General features: G+C 39.5%; 1 protein-coding gene across 4 annotated transcripts in view; it reads left to right on the top strand.

Annotated features, from left to right (window-relative positions):
* Positions 1-19,241, top strand: part of MAST2 (microtubule associated serine/threonine kinase 2) — a gene marked incomplete at its 5' end in the record, with an annotated part of 183,327 nt that overhangs the window by 116,155 nt on the left and 47,931 nt on the right. For 3 of the 4 annotated variants that reach the window (XM_084211458.1, XM_084211461.1, XM_084211460.1), the window contains 5 exons: positions 1,810-1,901; positions 8,582-8,657; positions 11,050-11,070; positions 13,605-13,683; positions 18,476-18,630. In XM_084211458.1, coding sequence (XP_084067584.1) covers positions 1,810-1,901; positions 8,582-8,657; positions 11,050-11,070; positions 13,605-13,683; positions 18,476-18,630 — 423 coding nt within the window. The remainder of the gene's footprint in view (positions 1-1,809; positions 1,902-8,581; positions 8,658-11,049; positions 11,071-13,604; positions 13,684-18,475; positions 18,631-19,241) is intronic. The other variant, XM_084211459.1, reaches the window with a different exon arrangement.

Raw genomic sequence — 19,241 nt, 5'->3', positions numbered from 1 at the left:
CTTACATAGTAATATACATTACACTAGAATACTCAGGAATTTCATGATTCAAGAAAGATTTTGTGCTAATGTAAACAACGATTATCTAGTATTAATGTTGGAATTGAATATTCTGGGTTTTTTTCAGCAGTTACTGGAATAGTGTAACCGAAAACATGTTAAAAATATCTGTGAACTAGGATTTTAAGCTTCTTAAAATCGGGCTGTTAGTTTTTCCATGAGATGTGCACAATGGCAATCAGTTTTTGGATGGACTGTTGTTGAATAATACATGAATGTAAATGGAGATTGTATGGAATCAGTTGGATAATTCTGAGGAATGCTTTAAGTACACTAAAGAGCCTGAATAGCAGTTAATGGTGCTTCAACTTTATTACTGTTTATTATAGTTGGCAGTTCAGTTGTATTTTTTTCTGCATCAAGTTCTCCAGTTTCCTATAGAACAGCAATAAAATAAGCTTACAAATAATAACAGTCAGATGCACTGTATCCTGTGGCAGCAAAATACTTTTGCATTAAATTGTAGTTCTTGGCAGCCCGAGTGTGTTTATTGTTGGGCAGCTCCAGCAGATCAGTCAGCGCACGAAGGACCTGGCAGACGTCAGTATTTGGGGTCTGCGAGCAGAGAGGCTGTTCCTGTGCCTGGGGAACCAACCCAGTGTGGAGCTTCACAGGGCACCCCTGGAGCGGGGCCAGAGGGCTCCTTGCTCAGCCTTTGCTCAGCTTTCCCTGCTCCTGGCTGTTCTCCCACCCCTATCAACACCAGTGGGATTCTAGGGACCTGTTTTGGGAACTGCTGAAGTAAGCAGGAATGTTTCTGCCGTGGAGGAAGCGAGCTGGAGGTACAGAGCATAGATGTATGTAGCTGTAGTGCTTGGGCAGTTCTAAGATTTTGCTGGCAACTTCATTTCTTCTGTTTAAACAGCAGGAAGAGGGGCAATCACAAGGGGATTTAACTATCTAACTGCTCTTCTTCACAGATCCCATGATTTAAAAATGTTTCCCTCACCCATTGTAATTCCTTTTGTCATCTTGAGAGCTAAATGCTTGCTACCAGCAGTCACAAGCTGGGAAGCAAAGGGAGGAACACATCCTTCTCTTCACTCAGCTCAGCTTTCCCAACAGGGAAAAAATAAATCTGAACTGTCCCATAAGAAGTGTCACTTTCCTTGCTGGAGCAAAGTCATGGCAATGAGCGGAGTTGATGTGCTGGAGGCGTGTCTGAAACTTGCTCTGCAGAGTTTTCCATTGGCATTTCCATTGGTGTTTCCACATGTGTTCACAAAGATTTTTGGATCCCAGGCTTTAAGTTCAGTTAGTAATCCCACTCATCTGCTGGGTTGTGCTAACACTTTGCTCTGTAATTTTAACTCTGCCCTAAGGAATATGCTCTTGTTTCTTATAACCAAGCCAATGATTGTAACGGATTTATTTGCTACTTTGGGTATTGGTTAGAGTATCCAGAGCACTCTGGGCTATATTACATTGTTTTTTGCTTTTTGTGCAAGTTATAAAGCATGAGTAGCACACATTCTGTGAATCAGGAATAAATTATCAGCTATGTCCAGCAGCCTGTGCAACAAATGCTTCCAGAGTGTTGAAACTCTTGCTGCTTTCAAAGTACCTTTCTTCCCTGTACATTTCTTTCTTTGCAGGATCATAACTGAGGTCAAGAGTACGAGAAAATCCCCCCCTAAATACTGAGAGATTCCTCCTTAGCAGAAAGAGATTCTGCAGGACCTGCCTCGAGGTGCTGTTGTCCATCTGACTGTGCCTAATAGTTGGTTTCTCTCTCTTTCTTTCTTTCAGCTGTCGGACAAGCAACAGGAAGAGTTTGATTGTAACATCCAGCACATCTCCAACTCTCCCACGGCCACATTCCCCTCTTCATGGGCACACAGGTAACTCCCTAGGACTGCTCCACCTGGGAACCATCAGCACTCACTCCTTGCAGTGAGTTTGAACATACTGATACTCAGCATCAAAATATGCCCTATGGAAATTACTCTGACTGGGGTTTTTCACCTTCTCTAACTTGTAAGAGGGTCCTTATAGTTTTAAAATAAATGTTTTATGTTCTGCACTTTCTAGTTTGCTTCCATATCCACCCTCCACTCTTCCTGGGGGATTCAATCCTCTTACATCCTGCAGAAGAGCCTGAGATAGAAAATGAAGGCAAATAAAATTAGATAAATACATTTCAGTAAATCTCTTGTTCTGAGTCTCTGAGCATGGTTAATTTGTGGCAGTGATTTAACTGCAGTTCTCATGAGGAGGAACATCCTGCCTGTTTCCACGTGCCTCTGGCAGCCTGGCAGCTGTGCAGTGTGCCATCTTACGGTCTCTGTCTGCTCCTCATAGCAGCATGAGCTGTTTGGGAGTTCTGGTTCTTTTTTACACTGCTCCCAATTTTACCATGGCAGCAGCTGGGAAATGCTCATTTCAGAGCACATGGGCAGGGGCTTGTTAGTCATTGAAGTGAAGTGTGTGGAGATGTTCTTCCAACAGAAAAAGAATAATTCTTCAGCAAGGGTCACACATGCAGATTCAACAGCTTGCCTGAACAGCATGTTCCCTTGTTTTGGTTGCTGAGGGAGGTAGATGGTGTGTGACGAGTTTGGTTTTGCTATTTCAAATTGCCAGAGAGAATGACTGGGCTCCAGGTAGGTCCCTGATGGGCGCCAGTCAGTGGCAGGAAGCAGCTGGAATGTTTGTGGCACATCACCCCCAGTGCAGCCTCTCCGCAGACGCGTCAGTGCTGCGTGTGAGACGAGGACTGTTGTTTTCATTGTAGTCACACTGTCTTCCTCCTACATGGCAGTATGTTCTGTAAGTGCTTTCTGGAGACTGAAACTGAGGCAATGCTGAGAAAGAACAGCAAACTGATGGGAGCTCAGCTAGAAGGAGCCATCTGCTTCTGTTTGCAGAGCTTTGCATCCCGAGAGGTGATACCCAGCCTGTTGAAAGGAAAAAGAAGGCTGAAGTTATTGTTCAGGGATGCCCATAAAAGCCTCATTCACTCTTAAGTTTTTGTAAAAATCTGCCACATTTTCTTGGGATGCACTAAAAATCTCTGTCGTGGAAAGCTAGGAAGATGCTTTAAGTACATCGTTATTCTAAAATGACCCATGATTTTCAAATTAAAATGTTAACAAAATCTTACATATGGTATATTAAAACCATTTGCTGCTTCAGAATCTAAAAGAAAATGCAGGGCCAAAAATGTGTGTAGGACCATCTCCTTCCACTTCAAACTCCCTTGTTGCTGTTGTGTGTGGTTATGGTAGCAATAATTTTGTAAAATTTCGTTTAAATAAGGCATTTTTCTTGGTAGAGATTCTCCACTTAGCTACATTGTGCTTTTTTGCTTTGAATTCATATACATATATATGTAGTTGGTTTCACTAGATTCTAAATTAGCTCTACAAGCCTTTAACTGAGAAAAAGAAATGCTTGGGAGATTGCAACAAGATATTGACATGATCATTGGCCAGAAAACAAATGCAGAAATGTTCATAATAGAAACATGTATTTTGTATTTTCTTTTGATTTACTTTTCTCCTCTATTTAAAAATTTAAGTTTTTTTTTTCTGGTGTTTTTGATGCTGTTTCAGGCTTTACAAGCTTATAATTTATTAGAAGTATGTGAGTGTCTTCTGAAAGGAAGAGTAGCTGCTCAGTGGTGTGCCACCTTACTTTAGCAGTAATTTTCAAATCTTTCCTTTTTTTTCCCTGCTGTTGCATATGGGATTTAAAATTATTAATTAAAAGGGCACCCTTTGTTATCTGCAAGAGTAGCCAGTAGTGCAAAGGAAGATAAATTTATTTAATTTGGGTTCTCTACCAGTACTGTATTTAGGAGTCTTCCCTGGGAAAAAAATAATTTATTCAAGAGACAAAAGTAGATGAAATTTAGAAGAGAGTCACAAATATTTTCTTAAGAAATATCATATATGAGGAGTGAATTTGAGAACAGGCTGTGATATTTGTTTAGTATTTGAACAGAATCTGTCAGTCTGTTTGTTCAGGCACACGCAGTGATGAATTACTAAGAAATGCTGGTGCCTCTCTCTGGCCTCTCTTGTCTTGAACTTTTCTCTTGTCTTCTTAATGCCCATTCTGAGCCTCTGCTACAAATCAAAGGAACAGCAAGCATACAGAGAAACCAGAGAGGCTTTCTAAAATGTTTCTGTTCAAACCCCACACTAAAATAAATTCCTAAAATACTAAAATAAATACACTAAAAGGCAAATCACTAAATACACTAAAATAAATAGATGGCAGTGATGTCAGGAGTTACTCTTTTGTACATGATATAAAAGTCAGTGGGTGAGATCTAGGAGAGTTCTCTCTGTCAGGCAAACCTAGCTCCTCATGAGCACTGATCCAGGCAGAGGGGCTTACTGTCCCAAACAGCATCCAACGAGATGCCAGGCAAATTCATATCCTAGAAAATTCAGGAGAAAAGTATTACTCAAAGAGCTCTGAACATTTGAGAAGCAAGTGCATCCAAACATTTTGAACCATGAATTCACTTCTGAATCAAGAGCACTTAAGGGGGCTAGTTCAGTTTTCAAACTGTGTGAAACAGCATTTAACAGAGCGAGCTGGTCCTTTGGCATAAAGAGCTTCAGCTCATGGGGAGGGCACTCTGCTGGTTCAGTCTCCCAAACTTGTAGTGGCTAGTTTTAGGAATGCAAGTTTGAAAATTTTGCCTTTATTCTAAATTCTTTTTGTTTTGAAATGAGAGGGGGAAGTAAAGAGGTACACATGTGTATTCCTTATTTTTTTTCTATTTATTTGAATCCATTTTTTAAAATCTGAAAATTACAAAGAGATTACACCACAAGGTTCATAACTAAATTGCCATCAGATTACATTTTAAGTCAAAAATCTTAAAATCAAAGAAGTGACATTGTAATTTAGTAGTGAAGAGAAAGGTAATTAAAGCTGGGAAATTGAAACTCAGGCTATTTTAAAATTTCCTTTCACAGCTGTAAGTTAACCAGGTTGCTCTCTGGCTTCCAGTGGGGACACTGGTCCCTGCTGGGACCTTTGCCCTGCTCCCATCTGTAATGGCACATGGAGGGAGCTGCTTACAGGCTGCACTGTGAATGAAATGATTCTGCTATTACACTGCAAGTTCAGTTTCACCTTCTGACACCAAAATGGCTATTGCTGAGGTGCCTTTCTATGAATTATTTTTAGAGTGTAACATCCCACCTGGTTATCAAAGCTGAGGCTCATCAGCACATCATGCTGTGATCCTTGGCTGGTCTGAGAGCACCATGGCATTCATTGTTTATGAGACTGGTGGTACACAGGGTGTTTTAAATATGGTCATAATTTGGAAATTTGTGTGTCCTGGAAGGCATCTAATTCTGTAGCATGCACATTGTCTTTAGCTGCTTGCTTTAATATTCAGCAAATAAGTTGAGTATCCTGCACAGAAAACACAAAAACTTGGCTTTTGTGTTTATTTATTAATTTTTATGGCTCTCAGAAGCAGGTTTTACAGCATGGTTCTGATGTGAATTTTGGGGTTCATAACCTAGCTGATGAATGTCATTCCTGTTTGTAGGGGATAGCTGAGACTGTCACTGCCTGTAAGGTCTGGTTTCATAGTTTGAAGGCAGTGGATTTACAAATGCTTTGGCTCCATCCTTCTTCCTGTGGCCGGAAGATGTGAAGGTTCCTGCCTGAATTATTGGCATCGGTGTTGCTGTGTTGATTTACCTAATGGGCAATCATTCTGTGTAACAGCCTCCCTTGAGACAGGGATTTCAGGTTCAGTAGTAGCCAACTATAACCCTGGAGCAACAGGGGAATCTACCTTTGCTGCAGAATAAATAGGGTTTCGATCAGCCTTGGTGAACGAGACCGTGGCACTCAGGCTTCTCTTGTTAAAATACCTTCATCTGCAGCAGATGCAGCAGTGCTGGGAGATTTTAGGGAAAGTAGAAATTCCCCTTCTCCCTGTTGTTGTTTTAAAAGCTTCACCCAGACTTGAATTGAGTAGAAAAACTAATTGCTTTTCATTTTAAAACTAGAAGCAAATCACAGGGGATCTAATTAAAATTCCAGTGTCTGAAAGGAAATATGCCATATACATCTGAAAAAGTAGTTGCTTAAAAATGAGTAGTATCTCTGTACCACACAGTGCGGGCTCAGAAGAGTTTGAACACCCACATACTTAATTTCAAAATTTAAAAACTGTCATTACCCAATTTGCTCAGTTATTCTGAAATTCCATTTTGATCATAGCCCAGAAAGTTCAAAGATTGATGAAGATATAAAAAAGCAATGACAGTTCATTGCTTGTTTATAACAACATTGGGCAATGAGGTTTTTGATCAAAACTATCATCTTGACACAGTAGTGTTCATTGCCAGTAAAGTTTGAAAAATGAGAAGGCAAAGACCAAGGTTTCCAGATCTGTATCACCATGGAAAGGCCTCACTCCTGCAGCATCCTAAAATGCTCCTTCAGCCTTCTGCTACCAAGTGGTTGGTGACCCTGACCCTAAGGCATGTGCTGCTGCCAGGACTTGAATTGTCATGCATGGCTGTTCCTCACCTGGACTTCCTCAGTCTCCTTGGGAGCTTGCAGGGCCTCCCAGACTGGGACTGTCAGACCTCTCCATCTTCTTGTGGTTCAAAAGCAGCAAAAGGGTTCTGGTTTTCCACTGTGACCATAAGAATTAAAATGAATACAAGCTTAATAAATGAAACACCAGAAGTTATTTAGCTATGGGTTTCTGATCACTCTCTCCCCTCTGCACTTGGGTTCTACTGGGAGTGGATTAAACAATATCCAGTTTTGGATGAAGACCTGAATTGTTGTGTTGTATTCAACTGTGAGCTCGTTGTTAGTCTTAACTAACAACATGAAAAAAAACCCAACAAGGCAAAGGAAAACAAACGTGTTGCTCAAACTCTTTGTTTTTAATTTAGATTGCTCTTGATGAAGCAGATTGTGGAGTGGTCTGGAACTCACTTACCTCTCCAGTTCTCTCATCACCCCATGACACATGTTCCATCAGCCTGGGGCTGGTTTAATCTCAACCAGCTGCTATTTTTCCCCTTGCAGACTTGCAGACCAGATGGAGTTTGCTGGCCTGTGCTGCACTGTGGCCATCCCCGTACCCCAGGAGGTGTCAGCCTGGTCCCCCTCTCCTCCCCCTCCCTCCCTGCTCTGACACAGGTGCCAGGTGTGCCCACCCTGCCCACAGAAGTTGTGCAGAGATGCTGCTGCAGACTTTTGTGACCCATGTGTGAGGCTGAAGCGGGAGGGAACGTTGCCTTCAGCTGAGCTCTGCGCTTCTGTTCTGCTCCTGCTCCGTGGAACAGCAAACATGTCTGGATAACTTGGGTTAAAATGAATGTGACTTAATTATAACCTTAATTATAAGCTTCAGTGGGTTGCTGGATGGGACTGTAACCTCAGGATCACTGCTGCCCTGAGGGGCAAGCTGGACAACTTGAGCTTCTGAAACAGAGACAAGTCCCTTGCAGATGGCTCATACTTGAGCTTTGACTTTTCAACGTGGCTTTTAAAATGAAACCATTTTATATGGGATCTAAATTTAAAAGCATTTCTGATGTACCTTGCAGTTTATTGCTTTTCCAGAATCTATTTCGTTTCCCTGGTCTTATTTCAGTGCTATATTGTCGTGTTTGCACAAAGAAATTGCTGTTGACACTTTTACTATGGATAGTTTCTCTTCTGTGCCTGCATTAATGATGGGACAGAGCAAACCACTTCATGCCCAATAGAATGCACACTCACTGATGTGAAGCTTCTAAATTCATCCATATCTTTGAAATATTTCTGTAGTTAGTTTGTAAATGATCCTGGCTTTCAGAAGGGCCTTCTGCCTGGTGGTTGCTTTTTACTTTGAAATAAAATACATTGCAATAAACCACTCACCATGATGACACACCATATGACAAAGCCCAGAGGAAAAAACACACCAAAAATTAACTGTTTTTTCTTCTTGTCCATATAGTTTCACTGGTACTTTCATTTTCATGGTAAAGTACTATTTCAGAAAAGTGGTAGTGTGACTGCTGATAGGTTTTAGCCCAGTCATCTTACATATAGATAGTCCTTTTATTATGTGCAGTTTTCATGGTATATCCCTTTTTTCCTCAGTGAATTTTACATTCAACCTCAGCAGACATTGGGAAGAAATGTTTTCTAACTGTTTATTTTTCCTGAAACTGTCATATGTCGCTTCTAACTCAGATTTTTCATTGGCAAGTGTTAGGAAAAACTTGTAGATAGAAATTACTGCAAAATATTAAAAGCCTCTATTATTTATGGGTGGTACATTACTTACCTGAAAGTGGGAAATGAAACATACCCTTTAAATTATTTTAAAAGGAGGAGAAATACTGCTACATCTGTGTCAGAACATTTCTTTAGCAAACTAATGCTCAAAACTCAAAGCTCCGTATTTCCAATTATTTGTGACTGCAACATGCAGTTCAAAGTCTTTCAGAACACTGAAACCTTACTCCATTTGTTGCAAATGTGAACAAAAGGGGTTTGAACTGTTAATTTTTGCTTTCTTAAACAGGTAGCAGCCCCTTGGACAGTCCCAGGAACTTCTCTCCAAATGCACCTGCTCATTTTTCCTTTGTTCCTGCCCGAAGGTAAGGCGAGATCTGTTCTCTTTGGGCTGGCAAGCAAATAGTCTATGCATTTTATTTACAAATATCCTGTGGGTTAGAACATTTTTGATTGTGTTTTACTTTCTTTGATGTCTCCAATTATATTTCTTTTACTCCTTATGGCTTACATCTTGGCAGCACCAGAATGTATCAGGGGCTTTTCAGACCTAGAAGAAGATAAAGTAAATGAAGCAGTTAATGCTGCCTGGAGAAGAGGCAATGTTCTCCCAGAAGAATGACATGTGATATGACACATAATTTAGTCAAAGTGACATTAAAGCCAGTCATGATTAGGGTAATTGTAACTTAGTTGTAGTCCTAGATGTTGCTCTCACTGATGTGTATTGAAAATGGACCGATCTTCTTTGCTGTGTCTGCACAAAGGTATAAAAACACCTTAAATTAGGTGTGCACAACTCTATGTCTTCATTCCCTGCCTTCTCACTGGTAGTGACTCCTGACTTTTCTCTTCTGTCCTGGGCATTGATGTCAAGAGAACATTACTGCTCAATTATGAGGAAAATAGCTGAGAATTGAAATTGCAAGTCCAAGAGAAGCTCTACAGGAGCAGCACTGAGGGACCCCAGTGTGGAGCTGTCATCTGTCCTGCAGCCAGGGCTGGACAGGTGCTGGTCATGCGGGGTGTCAAACTGCTGGGAGGAAATCTGACCCCACAGGGGTGGATTTAGTGTAAGGAACAGGAAGAGAATAGAGACAGCTGGGAAAAGCAGAAAAATGGGGATTTGAATGTTGAATCCCAGCAGGTAGGCAGAAATGGATAATGATACAGAAAGTTAAATTTTGTGAGAAAGAAAGCATAGGGAAATTAGAGAGCTCCCAAGGAGTGTTTGTGTATAGGAGGGGGGTTATTAGATTCAAGTGTGAGGAAGATATTTTGGATTTATTAAACTCTGCCTTAGCTGAAAAAAACCCAGTCTGAGTATAAATGATCTGAGAAGAGGAAATGTGGGATCATCCTGAGAGGAAGTAAGTTTTCTGAGAAAGATGGATTTAGCTTGAGGCTAGTTAGAAAAAATGATAAGTCTCAAAACTTCAGAGAAGAATAAAGGGTTAGGATTGGATGGAATAAGGTGCACTCTTTATCTGAATGGCAGGAAAATCCTGGAGCATTTCTCCATTGAGGTGATTTGCTAGAAGACCTGGTGTCCTTGAATTCTGTTTTAAGCAGACTTTGGTTTTCTGGTCTTATGTAAGAAAATGCTTTTTAATAGCACATGAAATGTAAGAGACTGGATATGTATTTTCCTGTTGCCCCAGAGGGAAAATGAGTGCTTTACCTGCAGCTTAAAAAATTCAAATGGACTCATCCACATTTGTTTTTAAAGCCTGATCTGGATGTATTCAATAAGCTCTGTTGAAATAACTGAACTTTTACCAGATTTCACAGTATCTGAAGTATCTCACAGGAGTTCTGGATCCTGAAAAACAGTAGAAAAGTTGCAGCAGAAACAGCAGCTATTGTCAAAACTTAACGTAATTTTTCAATATCATGTTTCAACCCAATCCTTCAATATGGCTTTCTAAAACTCTGAAGAGTGCTCTTTCATACTTTTCCACTTTTTAAACCTAATTTTTAAAGAAATAGGTGAATAAAGGTTAAGCCTGTCCTGTTGAGCACAGGGGTTCATTTTATAGTATTCATGTTCCTCTCTTTCCTTTTCCTGCCAGGGAAAAGAACACTTAAGCACTGCTTGTTTTAGAAACCTGTTTCTATTTTCTGCTTGCATTACAGCCTGAATAGCTATGCCAGCAGTAACAACAGATACATACTGGATTACCCCATACTGGTATCAGAATAACCTCTATATGATGGAATTAAGGAATTACAAGTGTGGTGCCAGAGAAATGGATATTTCACAGCACCCTTTTCGTTGGCATTGCGTGGGGCTTAAGAGATCAGGCCCTTGCCTGATTTCCTGCCTTTGCCATCACAGGAATTACTTGTTGCTGATTTTCTGCCTTTTTTAGTGGTGTCATTTCTTCATTTATTATCCTGTTTGGACATAATTTGTGAATTCCATTCTTTCTTTATAGTCCTGTGATGAATTCTTTCTTGAGATGGAATAGGAAACTTGTTTGGAAAGCTTGTGTTATTGTAAAGCCACTACAATTTCCTGCAAGGTTGTCTTTAGTCTGACTTGTGATTAACCATAAATCCCTTGTTAGATACCCTTTCAATGATTGTGTCATAGCCACAACACGGGCAGGAATGTATGGTCAATTCTGCTCATACTCACTGAAATTGATGTTGGAGGAATACCAGTAAGAGAAGATGAAGGGGTTTTTTTCAGAAATCACATGCATCATTTACTGCTCCCTCTCTCATAATTATTGTACCATTTTTTCCACACAGCCATGGACACAGAGCAGACAGGTAACGTGTATCCCATTGCTGCTGTTTGTGTGTGTGTGTGAACTGTGCTTCTGTGCAGCTGAGCACGTGTCCCTAACAAGTTCCTGCTGTAACAACCCCATTTAGGCATTCAGCTTCTAGGCTTTGTAGTAGAAACAGAAAATCTTGACATTTTGGCTTAAAACAATAAACAGGTAGTGCTCTGGAGAAGATGTGTTGTTTTTCTAACTCTTTGTTTGAAATTGATCTGCTTCTTCATGAAATAGCATTTAGCTGCCATAAAAACACCTCCATAATTAACTAATTAAAATATCATTTTAGAGGCAAAATTTGTTGTTTGCATGTCTTTGTTGGGCTAGCAAAGCATCTGTAATAAATAAAAAACCTAAAGGTGTCATTGCAAGTGTCTTATCCTGAAGTAATATTGCATGTTGTCTCTCTGAAAGTATGTTTATTAACAAAACATTAAAGTACTTTGAAATGCTTTGCATAAATGTAGGAGGAATTTGCCTTAAAGGTCTTTTCCCCTTCCTTGATTTGGAAGATTTTCACTCTTGTCCCACTTCTTTCTGCTAGAGTAGAGCTGGTGTGTTTGTCCTGACTCCTTAGCACATGGCTTGCCTGGATGGCATCAGCAGAAAACAGCCTAAGCATGAAGGGGTGTGCTGGAATTTTCTAATTGAGAAAGATATTTTCTTTTAACTTGGTCAAAATGAAAATTTCAAAGTTATTTCAATACACCATTTAGGTAATTCAGTTTAAAAAAAAAAATCAAGCTTTTCTTTTGCAAGAAATGAGTAACTTGTGCAGCAAGCAACAGAGTGTTTTACTCTGAGACTGAGGATCCAAAGTGAGGTTGAATCATTGACATAAATATTTCCCCAGGGCCCCTGTATGTTACAAGAAACTCAATGAAGATTATTGAAGTTAGGTGTTCAATCCCTTCCCACAGCATGCTACAACTTTGTAATGAGGATAGTTGTTGTTTTTCAGGGTTAAGAAAGGAATTCCATTTCACTTGAAATTATTTTGAGATTGTTCTTTTACATTTAATTGTCTTGCCAGAGAAAACATCACCTGTGGCTAAATGGGGTTTAGCTGTAACATAGGCATGCAATAAAAATCTGCATTACAGACTTATTATTTTTTTAATGCATGAAGCATGAGTCTTTTTAAAACTCTATTGACATAATATTCTTTCAGTGATGTGGAACAGTGAGTTTATTTCCCTCTCATTCTAAGATAGATGGCAAAGAGAGGTGTGTATCAGTGCCTGAAAATAAAAGGAACTAGAGCTGGAAAAACTGTAAACAGGGGTTTTTGTCTTGGTGGGCACTGAACCTTTATCTGGAGGCATCATGGGTATGGATAGTGGGATGAGAAGTATTACTGTGAAGATAACAGTTGAGGTTTTTATAATCACTATTTCAGACCTGTACCAAATATCCTATTTTATAATGCACTTGCATAAATGCATAAATGCATAAATGCATAAGTGCACTGCATCTGTGTGTACCAAACCCCCCCCCACCTCTCCAGAGTGAGTTAGAGCTGTTCTAATTCAGCATCATGTTATGACCAGTTACTGATAATCTGCTGCAAGGAAAAACCCAAGCAAATGGAAACTGACGTGAGGAGGAGACTTTTAACATCCATCCCCCTGTGCAACAGGACATGGTTGTCCATTTTAAGGACACAAAATGTGGGAAAATAGATCAGAGACAGGAAAAGTGCTGTGAGACTGAGCTAAATGCATTTCCATCCTCACTGAGACTGGGTTTGGGGGAAGAAGAGGATTTCAGGGAGGGCAGCACTGATTCTTCTCAAAGGTTTTGTGTAGTTCCTCGGTGCCTCAGTTTGACAGTGGCAAAGCAAGACCTTTCTGCAGTATCTCCACAAGGTTTTGGATGTTCTCCCTGAGGAACATGTTTATTTGGCTACAATAGGGAAATAACTGCTAATGTTGTACTGACTGGAGGAGAAAGGACCCTAGGTGAGATTTCTGTGATTTACTTATGTATTTAGAGTGGGCTCCTTGGCTCTGTTTCTGTCTGCTGGGTTTAATTTTCCAGCTGTGCCAGGCAATGTGCTGGGCAGAATGCCCTCTGAATAGGTAAACAAAATCTGCTTTCAGTTGATTCTTGATCTGATGTAATTTTTTTTGTCCTCAATCTGAATCTTCATTTGGAAGACAATGAGCTGCATAAGTACGATAAGCATGAGTATGTTTTTCAAAGAAGTTTGCAAGGAGCTGTTTGTATTTGTCTGTTTTAGGAGCTCCAAGTTCTGTACAAGTACAAAGCATCTACTTAATGCAGGGTTCTGGAGTCCCTTTGCTTTAGCTTTTCTGAGGTCACCTAGTTTTGCTTTCAAAACTTACTCTACTTGCTTTTCCACAAGTGTGATTGGAAATAGGATCCCTGATTTATCTGAATAACTCGAGGCATTAATAAAAGCGTGAGGTTAGGAGATACAGAGGAGAAACTTGCTTATTTCTCTCCAGAATTAGCCACACTGTGTTCCTGACCGTGATTTCCCTCGCGTGTTTTCCCCAGAACGGACGGACGCCGCTGGTCCTTGGCCTCCCTTCCTTCATCTGGATATGGAACAAACACTCCCAGTTCAACAGTTTCAGTAAGTGACACAGACTTTTCCAAGCAATTCAGTTCGTACAAACACACCCTAACAAATCAGCTTCTGAGTCTCTACTAAAATACTGGATCTTTCTTCATTGTTTTGCTAACATTATTTAATATACTAATTATTTTAAAAATTATTTTAATTATTGGTTCTGCTGCTTTTTTCCGCCATTTCCCAGCTCCTTTCATCTCGCACTTTGCCTTCAGCATTGGTGAAATCCCAGTGCAGCACTTGGCTCAAGTGATCATTTGAGAGGCACAAAGTTTCCAAAGTGGCAGGACTCAGAGATAGTGCACAAACACCTTCTAGCTTTCAGCTTTTTGTAACTGAGGAATGAAATTCTTGTCTGCTTTCAAGTACTTGGTCTGAAAACTTCTTCTACTAGACTAGCAGAAAGAAAAGTTGATAAGCCACATCTGTTATTCAGCTCCAGTAATCTGAACCTCCTAATGAAGCTTTCCAGTTCTTACACCCATCATTAGAAAGGCTGGCTGCAGTTTGCTGGAGTTCTGTCAGCAATACCACCGAGCTGGCAGCACCACGTTAACCCCTGTAACTCTGACATGCTTCCTAAAATGAATCTTTACTCTTTAGTTTAAGCCAGCTCAGCATTGTGGTTATCCACATTAGAACCTTGCAGAGACAAACATAGGAGCATTAGAAGTATACAGTACAGAATTAATGTAACATGCTTTTGTATGTGTCTTGTGGTGTCTTCAGCTGTGTGGTAACAAATCACTGCCTCTTTCCATAATACTGATCATTTGGTTTTGGATTGATTATTTAGAGTACGCTCCTAATAATTGTAACACCTTCATTAATTAGGGCTCATTACTACATGTTATGCAAATCTTACACTGTATTGTTGTTTTCCTCGTGAAAACAATGTTCTAAGTTCATCCATAAACTTTCTAGTGCCTCTCAAACACAAATTGATAAGGTTTTTTTGGGGTGAGTGCTGAATTCAATCTATATAGAAAAAGAAGAAACTGGGGTCAAAAGTTTCCTTTTAGTATAAATTGATATGATTAAAATTTGATTCTGCAATATTAATCTTATCTCTATAACTTCATTTGGTCAGACACATTCTTGCAAACTCTAGTTCACACAATTTCTACCATTTGTTATCTTTTGAACTTGAAGACAGTTGTTTTCTTGTTGAGTTTGTCTCCTTGGAAGGCAGGTGACTTGATTTCAATGTGCATACAGATATATAGGCAGGAGCATAGAAAAATGTACGTGAAAAAGATGTCCCTGGTTTCACTGCCATACATTGTTATATATTCAAGCACTTGAGAGCAGCTGTTAAGAAGGTGCTCTGCTTTGGTCTTTATAGTCTAAGGTTAAATCCTTATGGGCATAATCCATGTCTAAGTCCTCTTGAACTTATGGGAGCATGGAGCAAGTACAGTTACTTTCCATATGGATGACATCCAAAAATAGCTTGGTCACTGGTAGTCACTGTGACAGCTTCCAATTTGCTTGTGAAGATAACACTTTTGGAGGCCAAACTGTAGATTTTAAAGAGTTTGTTGTTTGACCAGAATTAAAGTGGATGCCCATGGAGATATAAAAAGTAGCAACACCAGAAATCTGTTGGAAGCATCAGTTCTTACTTTGAAATTGGGACATCAAGGCCACTTCTAGAAAGTTCTTGGCTTTCTGGCATGAGAAAGCTGAGAACTTTCTAAAGTTCTGTATTTTTTTCTGTACTCAGTCATCATATTTGTCTCTTGTCATGTTCTCAGAAATAGATAGGCCATTTTGATTAATGTTATCCCATAAAAAACAAACAAACAAACAAATCTGAGATAGACATGTCACATAGAAAGCATCAGTTCAAATGGTAATTTTTCAGTGTAAGTAACAGGGAAGTGTAATGAGAAGCATAAAGTGATAGTTGTAGTTAGACCTGAATTCAGCTTCATTCAAGAAATTGGTGAAACATGTAATTCCATGGCTTTTATTTTTTTTTCCCTAAGTGACTAAGTTCCTCACCTCTAGACATTTTGCTGGTTCAGTAGTAGAAAGACTTTGATATGGGCTGTTTAGTAAGCAGTGATGCAATTGTTGGAGCTATTAAACCTGGTATTACATTTCTAAGCCAATCCTATTATCTCAGTATTTCACAGATTAGAATTAATTTGAATTGATCTGAATAACACCTCTAAAGTTGATAAGCAGTGTTATTCCTGCATAGACTTTGAAACTGAAGTAAGAGTCAGTGAAGGGGCTTGTCAAAAGACACAATGAATTAAAAGACACAGGAATTTAACAGAAGTTTGGGCTTCTATTTCATATGATCAGTCCTCAAGATTGTTTCTCTCTCAAGCAAGATCAAGGAAGCCAGCAGACCTTTGCTCTGGTGTATGTGCCAGTGGAAAGTGAAACATCAAGAAGGGCCCAGTCTGTTCTGTGTGCTGCTGGTTGAGTTTTTGTGTGAGAGCAAGAGCTGACCCTCAGCTGTGTGATCACAGATCACCTGCTGCACCAACCTCCTGAACAACCCAAGGCATTTACCCAGTCTAAGGTCAGTGAGGACCTGTAGATTCTGCTTTGTTTTTTACTTCCAAGAGAGGGATGACACTTCAGTCAAAACCAAACCACATTTACCCTTTTCTTTACAAATAATGAAGACCAGATATATCATCAGACCAACACTGAAGAAGCTGGAGAAGACCTTTCTAGTTAGGTGAACATAAAATAATCAGTTAGATTGGCCAGTATACATTTATTTTTAAACAGTTAATCTGCTCTTCATTTTCTAGATGCAGAATTAGTTTACAAGCAACAGTAATATAGATAGATTGATTTTTGGTTTTTTTACTGGAGAATAGTTGGCTAATTCTGCATCTGTAATTAAGACACCAGGGGGATGTTTGTATTAGTCTGCTGCAAATATTGAGCACTGTGATGTGATTACCTGAAAATCAATACTTCAGAAGTGTTTCACTTTGCTTTCATGCTTTTTCATTGAAAGGTCATGTGCCTTAATAGTGCTAGAGAAGCCCTTGGCAGAGAATGTCCATGGTTTTTATCTTCAGGGCCTTCATTAATTATTCTCTGGAATTCTAAACTTTGTGCTCTGATTGCTTTTAGGGAGAGGAAGTGGAGGGAGGATTTTGCTGTGCTGTCCATGGGTTGACTAGCACTACTTCCACAGTGATTTTGCTGTTGGAAAGCATAAAATTTTTAATGATTTTTCTAGATTATAAGTTTTAATTTCTTTTTCTTTCTAATTCAAGTAACTATGTGCTAAACTAATTTGTTTTGAATCAGACATGCATTTGCAATACCAGAACTTGGATCTCTGTTAAAGCAGGTTTTTAAGTGTCTTTAGTACTTCCTTTTCTGTAAAATGCCTCTGTGGAGTGCAGTGGGAGTGGATCTGGAGCCAATTAAATTGTTATCTAAAACAGGATCTTTAGGTTGATATGTTCTTATATCACCTGATTTTCTGTTTCTTACAATACTTGGAATAACTACACCAGTTGAACATTCTCTGTGACTTGTTCATCTCAGATTTGCTGGTTGATTGGGTTTTTTCCCTCAGAAAATGTCAATCCAAACGATCTAGCGATATGGCAAGAGACAGATATGCTTTCTGTCCCATGCTAGGTGAGTTGAAACTTTGGTCATGTGTGTTATATCATGTATAACTCCCTCCTACCAACACTTCTGGTACTAGGATGTAGTGCTTCCAATTTAAGTGAGGGTTGTTGTAGCAAAAGGAAAAGTTTTTCTGCTGGAACAGTGTACATAATTAATTTCATCAGATAATAAGGAGCTGTGGAACTTAGGTCAGGGTGATGTTTTTAATAAGGCCCACTGGTGTTGTTCAGTTCTACTCTGATTATTCAGCACCTTTTTTTTTTTCATTTTCCCTTTTGTTTTTAAAGAGAATTTTTAATTCGTCCTTATGTAATTTATTTTCTTACTTCTCCAAAATGGAAAGGGGCATTGAAGAATCACACACAAAAAATACATTTGTTACTTGACCTTCAGCTTTTTCCCCTGGAATGTCTAACTTTGATGTTATTAGCATTTATTTCCACAAATATTTCTTTTAATCTCAAGTTTTATGAGTTCACAAATTGGGTTCACAAATTAAAACAGTTTCATGGCTATTATTATCACAGGACATGTGTCATATAAATGCATCAACTTATTTACAGAAGAATGTTTAACTCACTGATGAGAAATTTTGTTAATCTTAAAGTGAGATACGTTATTTATTATTGCTTCCTTGGTTAGAGAAGAAGCCTGATGGGTAATGAAAAGGAGAAATAAAATCCTGACCATTTACAATAGCAATTTCCAGTGAGAGCCAATAACCAGAAAACTCTTAGGTCTACACAGCTCCATAGCATTCTGCATGCCAGTGAAGCTCCTGAGCTAAGAGAATATGAGGGAAAAGGAAAGAAAGTTGCTCACCACTCCAGGAACCTCCTTGTCCTTTCCTGAGTAGTGCTGGTACTCACGTGCCTCCCTTTCTGCCTCCCGACAGTAAATTATCTGCATGATCGGATGTGCCGGTTCCAGAATCAGATGCAATGGTTCCCTAGCCCTCTCCCAAAGTTTTCCTGATCTCACCAGCTCTGTCATTGAATGTAAGGGTTGGCTTAGCCTGAAGAGAGCAATAAAAAGAGGCACCTGGTCTGATAAATAGCTTTCTTTTCCGCTGGAGTGCGCAGTGTCTGGCAGAATCCGTTCCTCTTCCATTCATTAGCTGACCCCTATGCATGCGTTTAGTGCATTTCTTTTCTGTATTTTTTTCTGTACTCAGTCATCATGCTCATCTCAGGAGAAGCTGCACCAGCTGCCCTTTCAGCCCACGGCAGATGAACTTCATTTCCTGACAAAGCATTTCAGTACCGAGAGCATCACTGATGAGGAAGGGCGCCATTCTCCCGCCTTGAGGCCTCGGTCTCGCAGTCTCAGGTGAGCTTTGGATTGCTTGTTGAATTTTTAAGGTGTTGGACACATTTATTGCATTTCTATATGTGCTTTCAGATCTAAGAATAGTTACTTGTAGTTGCTTTGTTACATGTATTTGAAACTTTTAATCAGCGTTTAACTCACCGCATCTGATGGCAAAGGATTTTTTCTCACGTTGCTGAGCTTTTGGAATGCAAAGTGGTTGGTATGCTCTGCTTTTGTATTTTCACAATAACTCTATGAAAACATGATCAGCAAGTGTCTCAAACTAAATGCATAGACTGTGGATTTCCTTTAGTGAAGTTTCTTCTCAGAATTTTGCTGCAATACCATAAGGATGTGGTTATAACCACTTTTAATAACTTTTCTGGCGGTGCTTCAGAGTAGATAAAGTCAAAACCTTAAATGCTGTTGCACCCCAGCACAATTTTCTAATAGTGCTGAAAACGTTTCTGCTGCATTAATAGTTGAATTATTTTACTTTTGGTTCAGAGAACTGGTTGTTCAAAGATAACTGTCCCGGTTATTTCCTTGTGTAGTTGATTTCTCCATACATAAAACCAGAAGCAACTAGAATTTCATCTTTCACAGAATTACAGAATGGCTGAGGTTGG

Source organism: Fringilla coelebs, assembly GCF_963513975.1.
Source record: "Fringilla coelebs genome assembly, chromosome: 9".
Lineage (NCBI taxonomy): Eukaryota > Metazoa > Chordata > Aves > Passeriformes > Fringillidae > Fringilla > Fringilla coelebs.
This window is presented reverse-complemented; position numbering and strand designations above follow the sequence as displayed.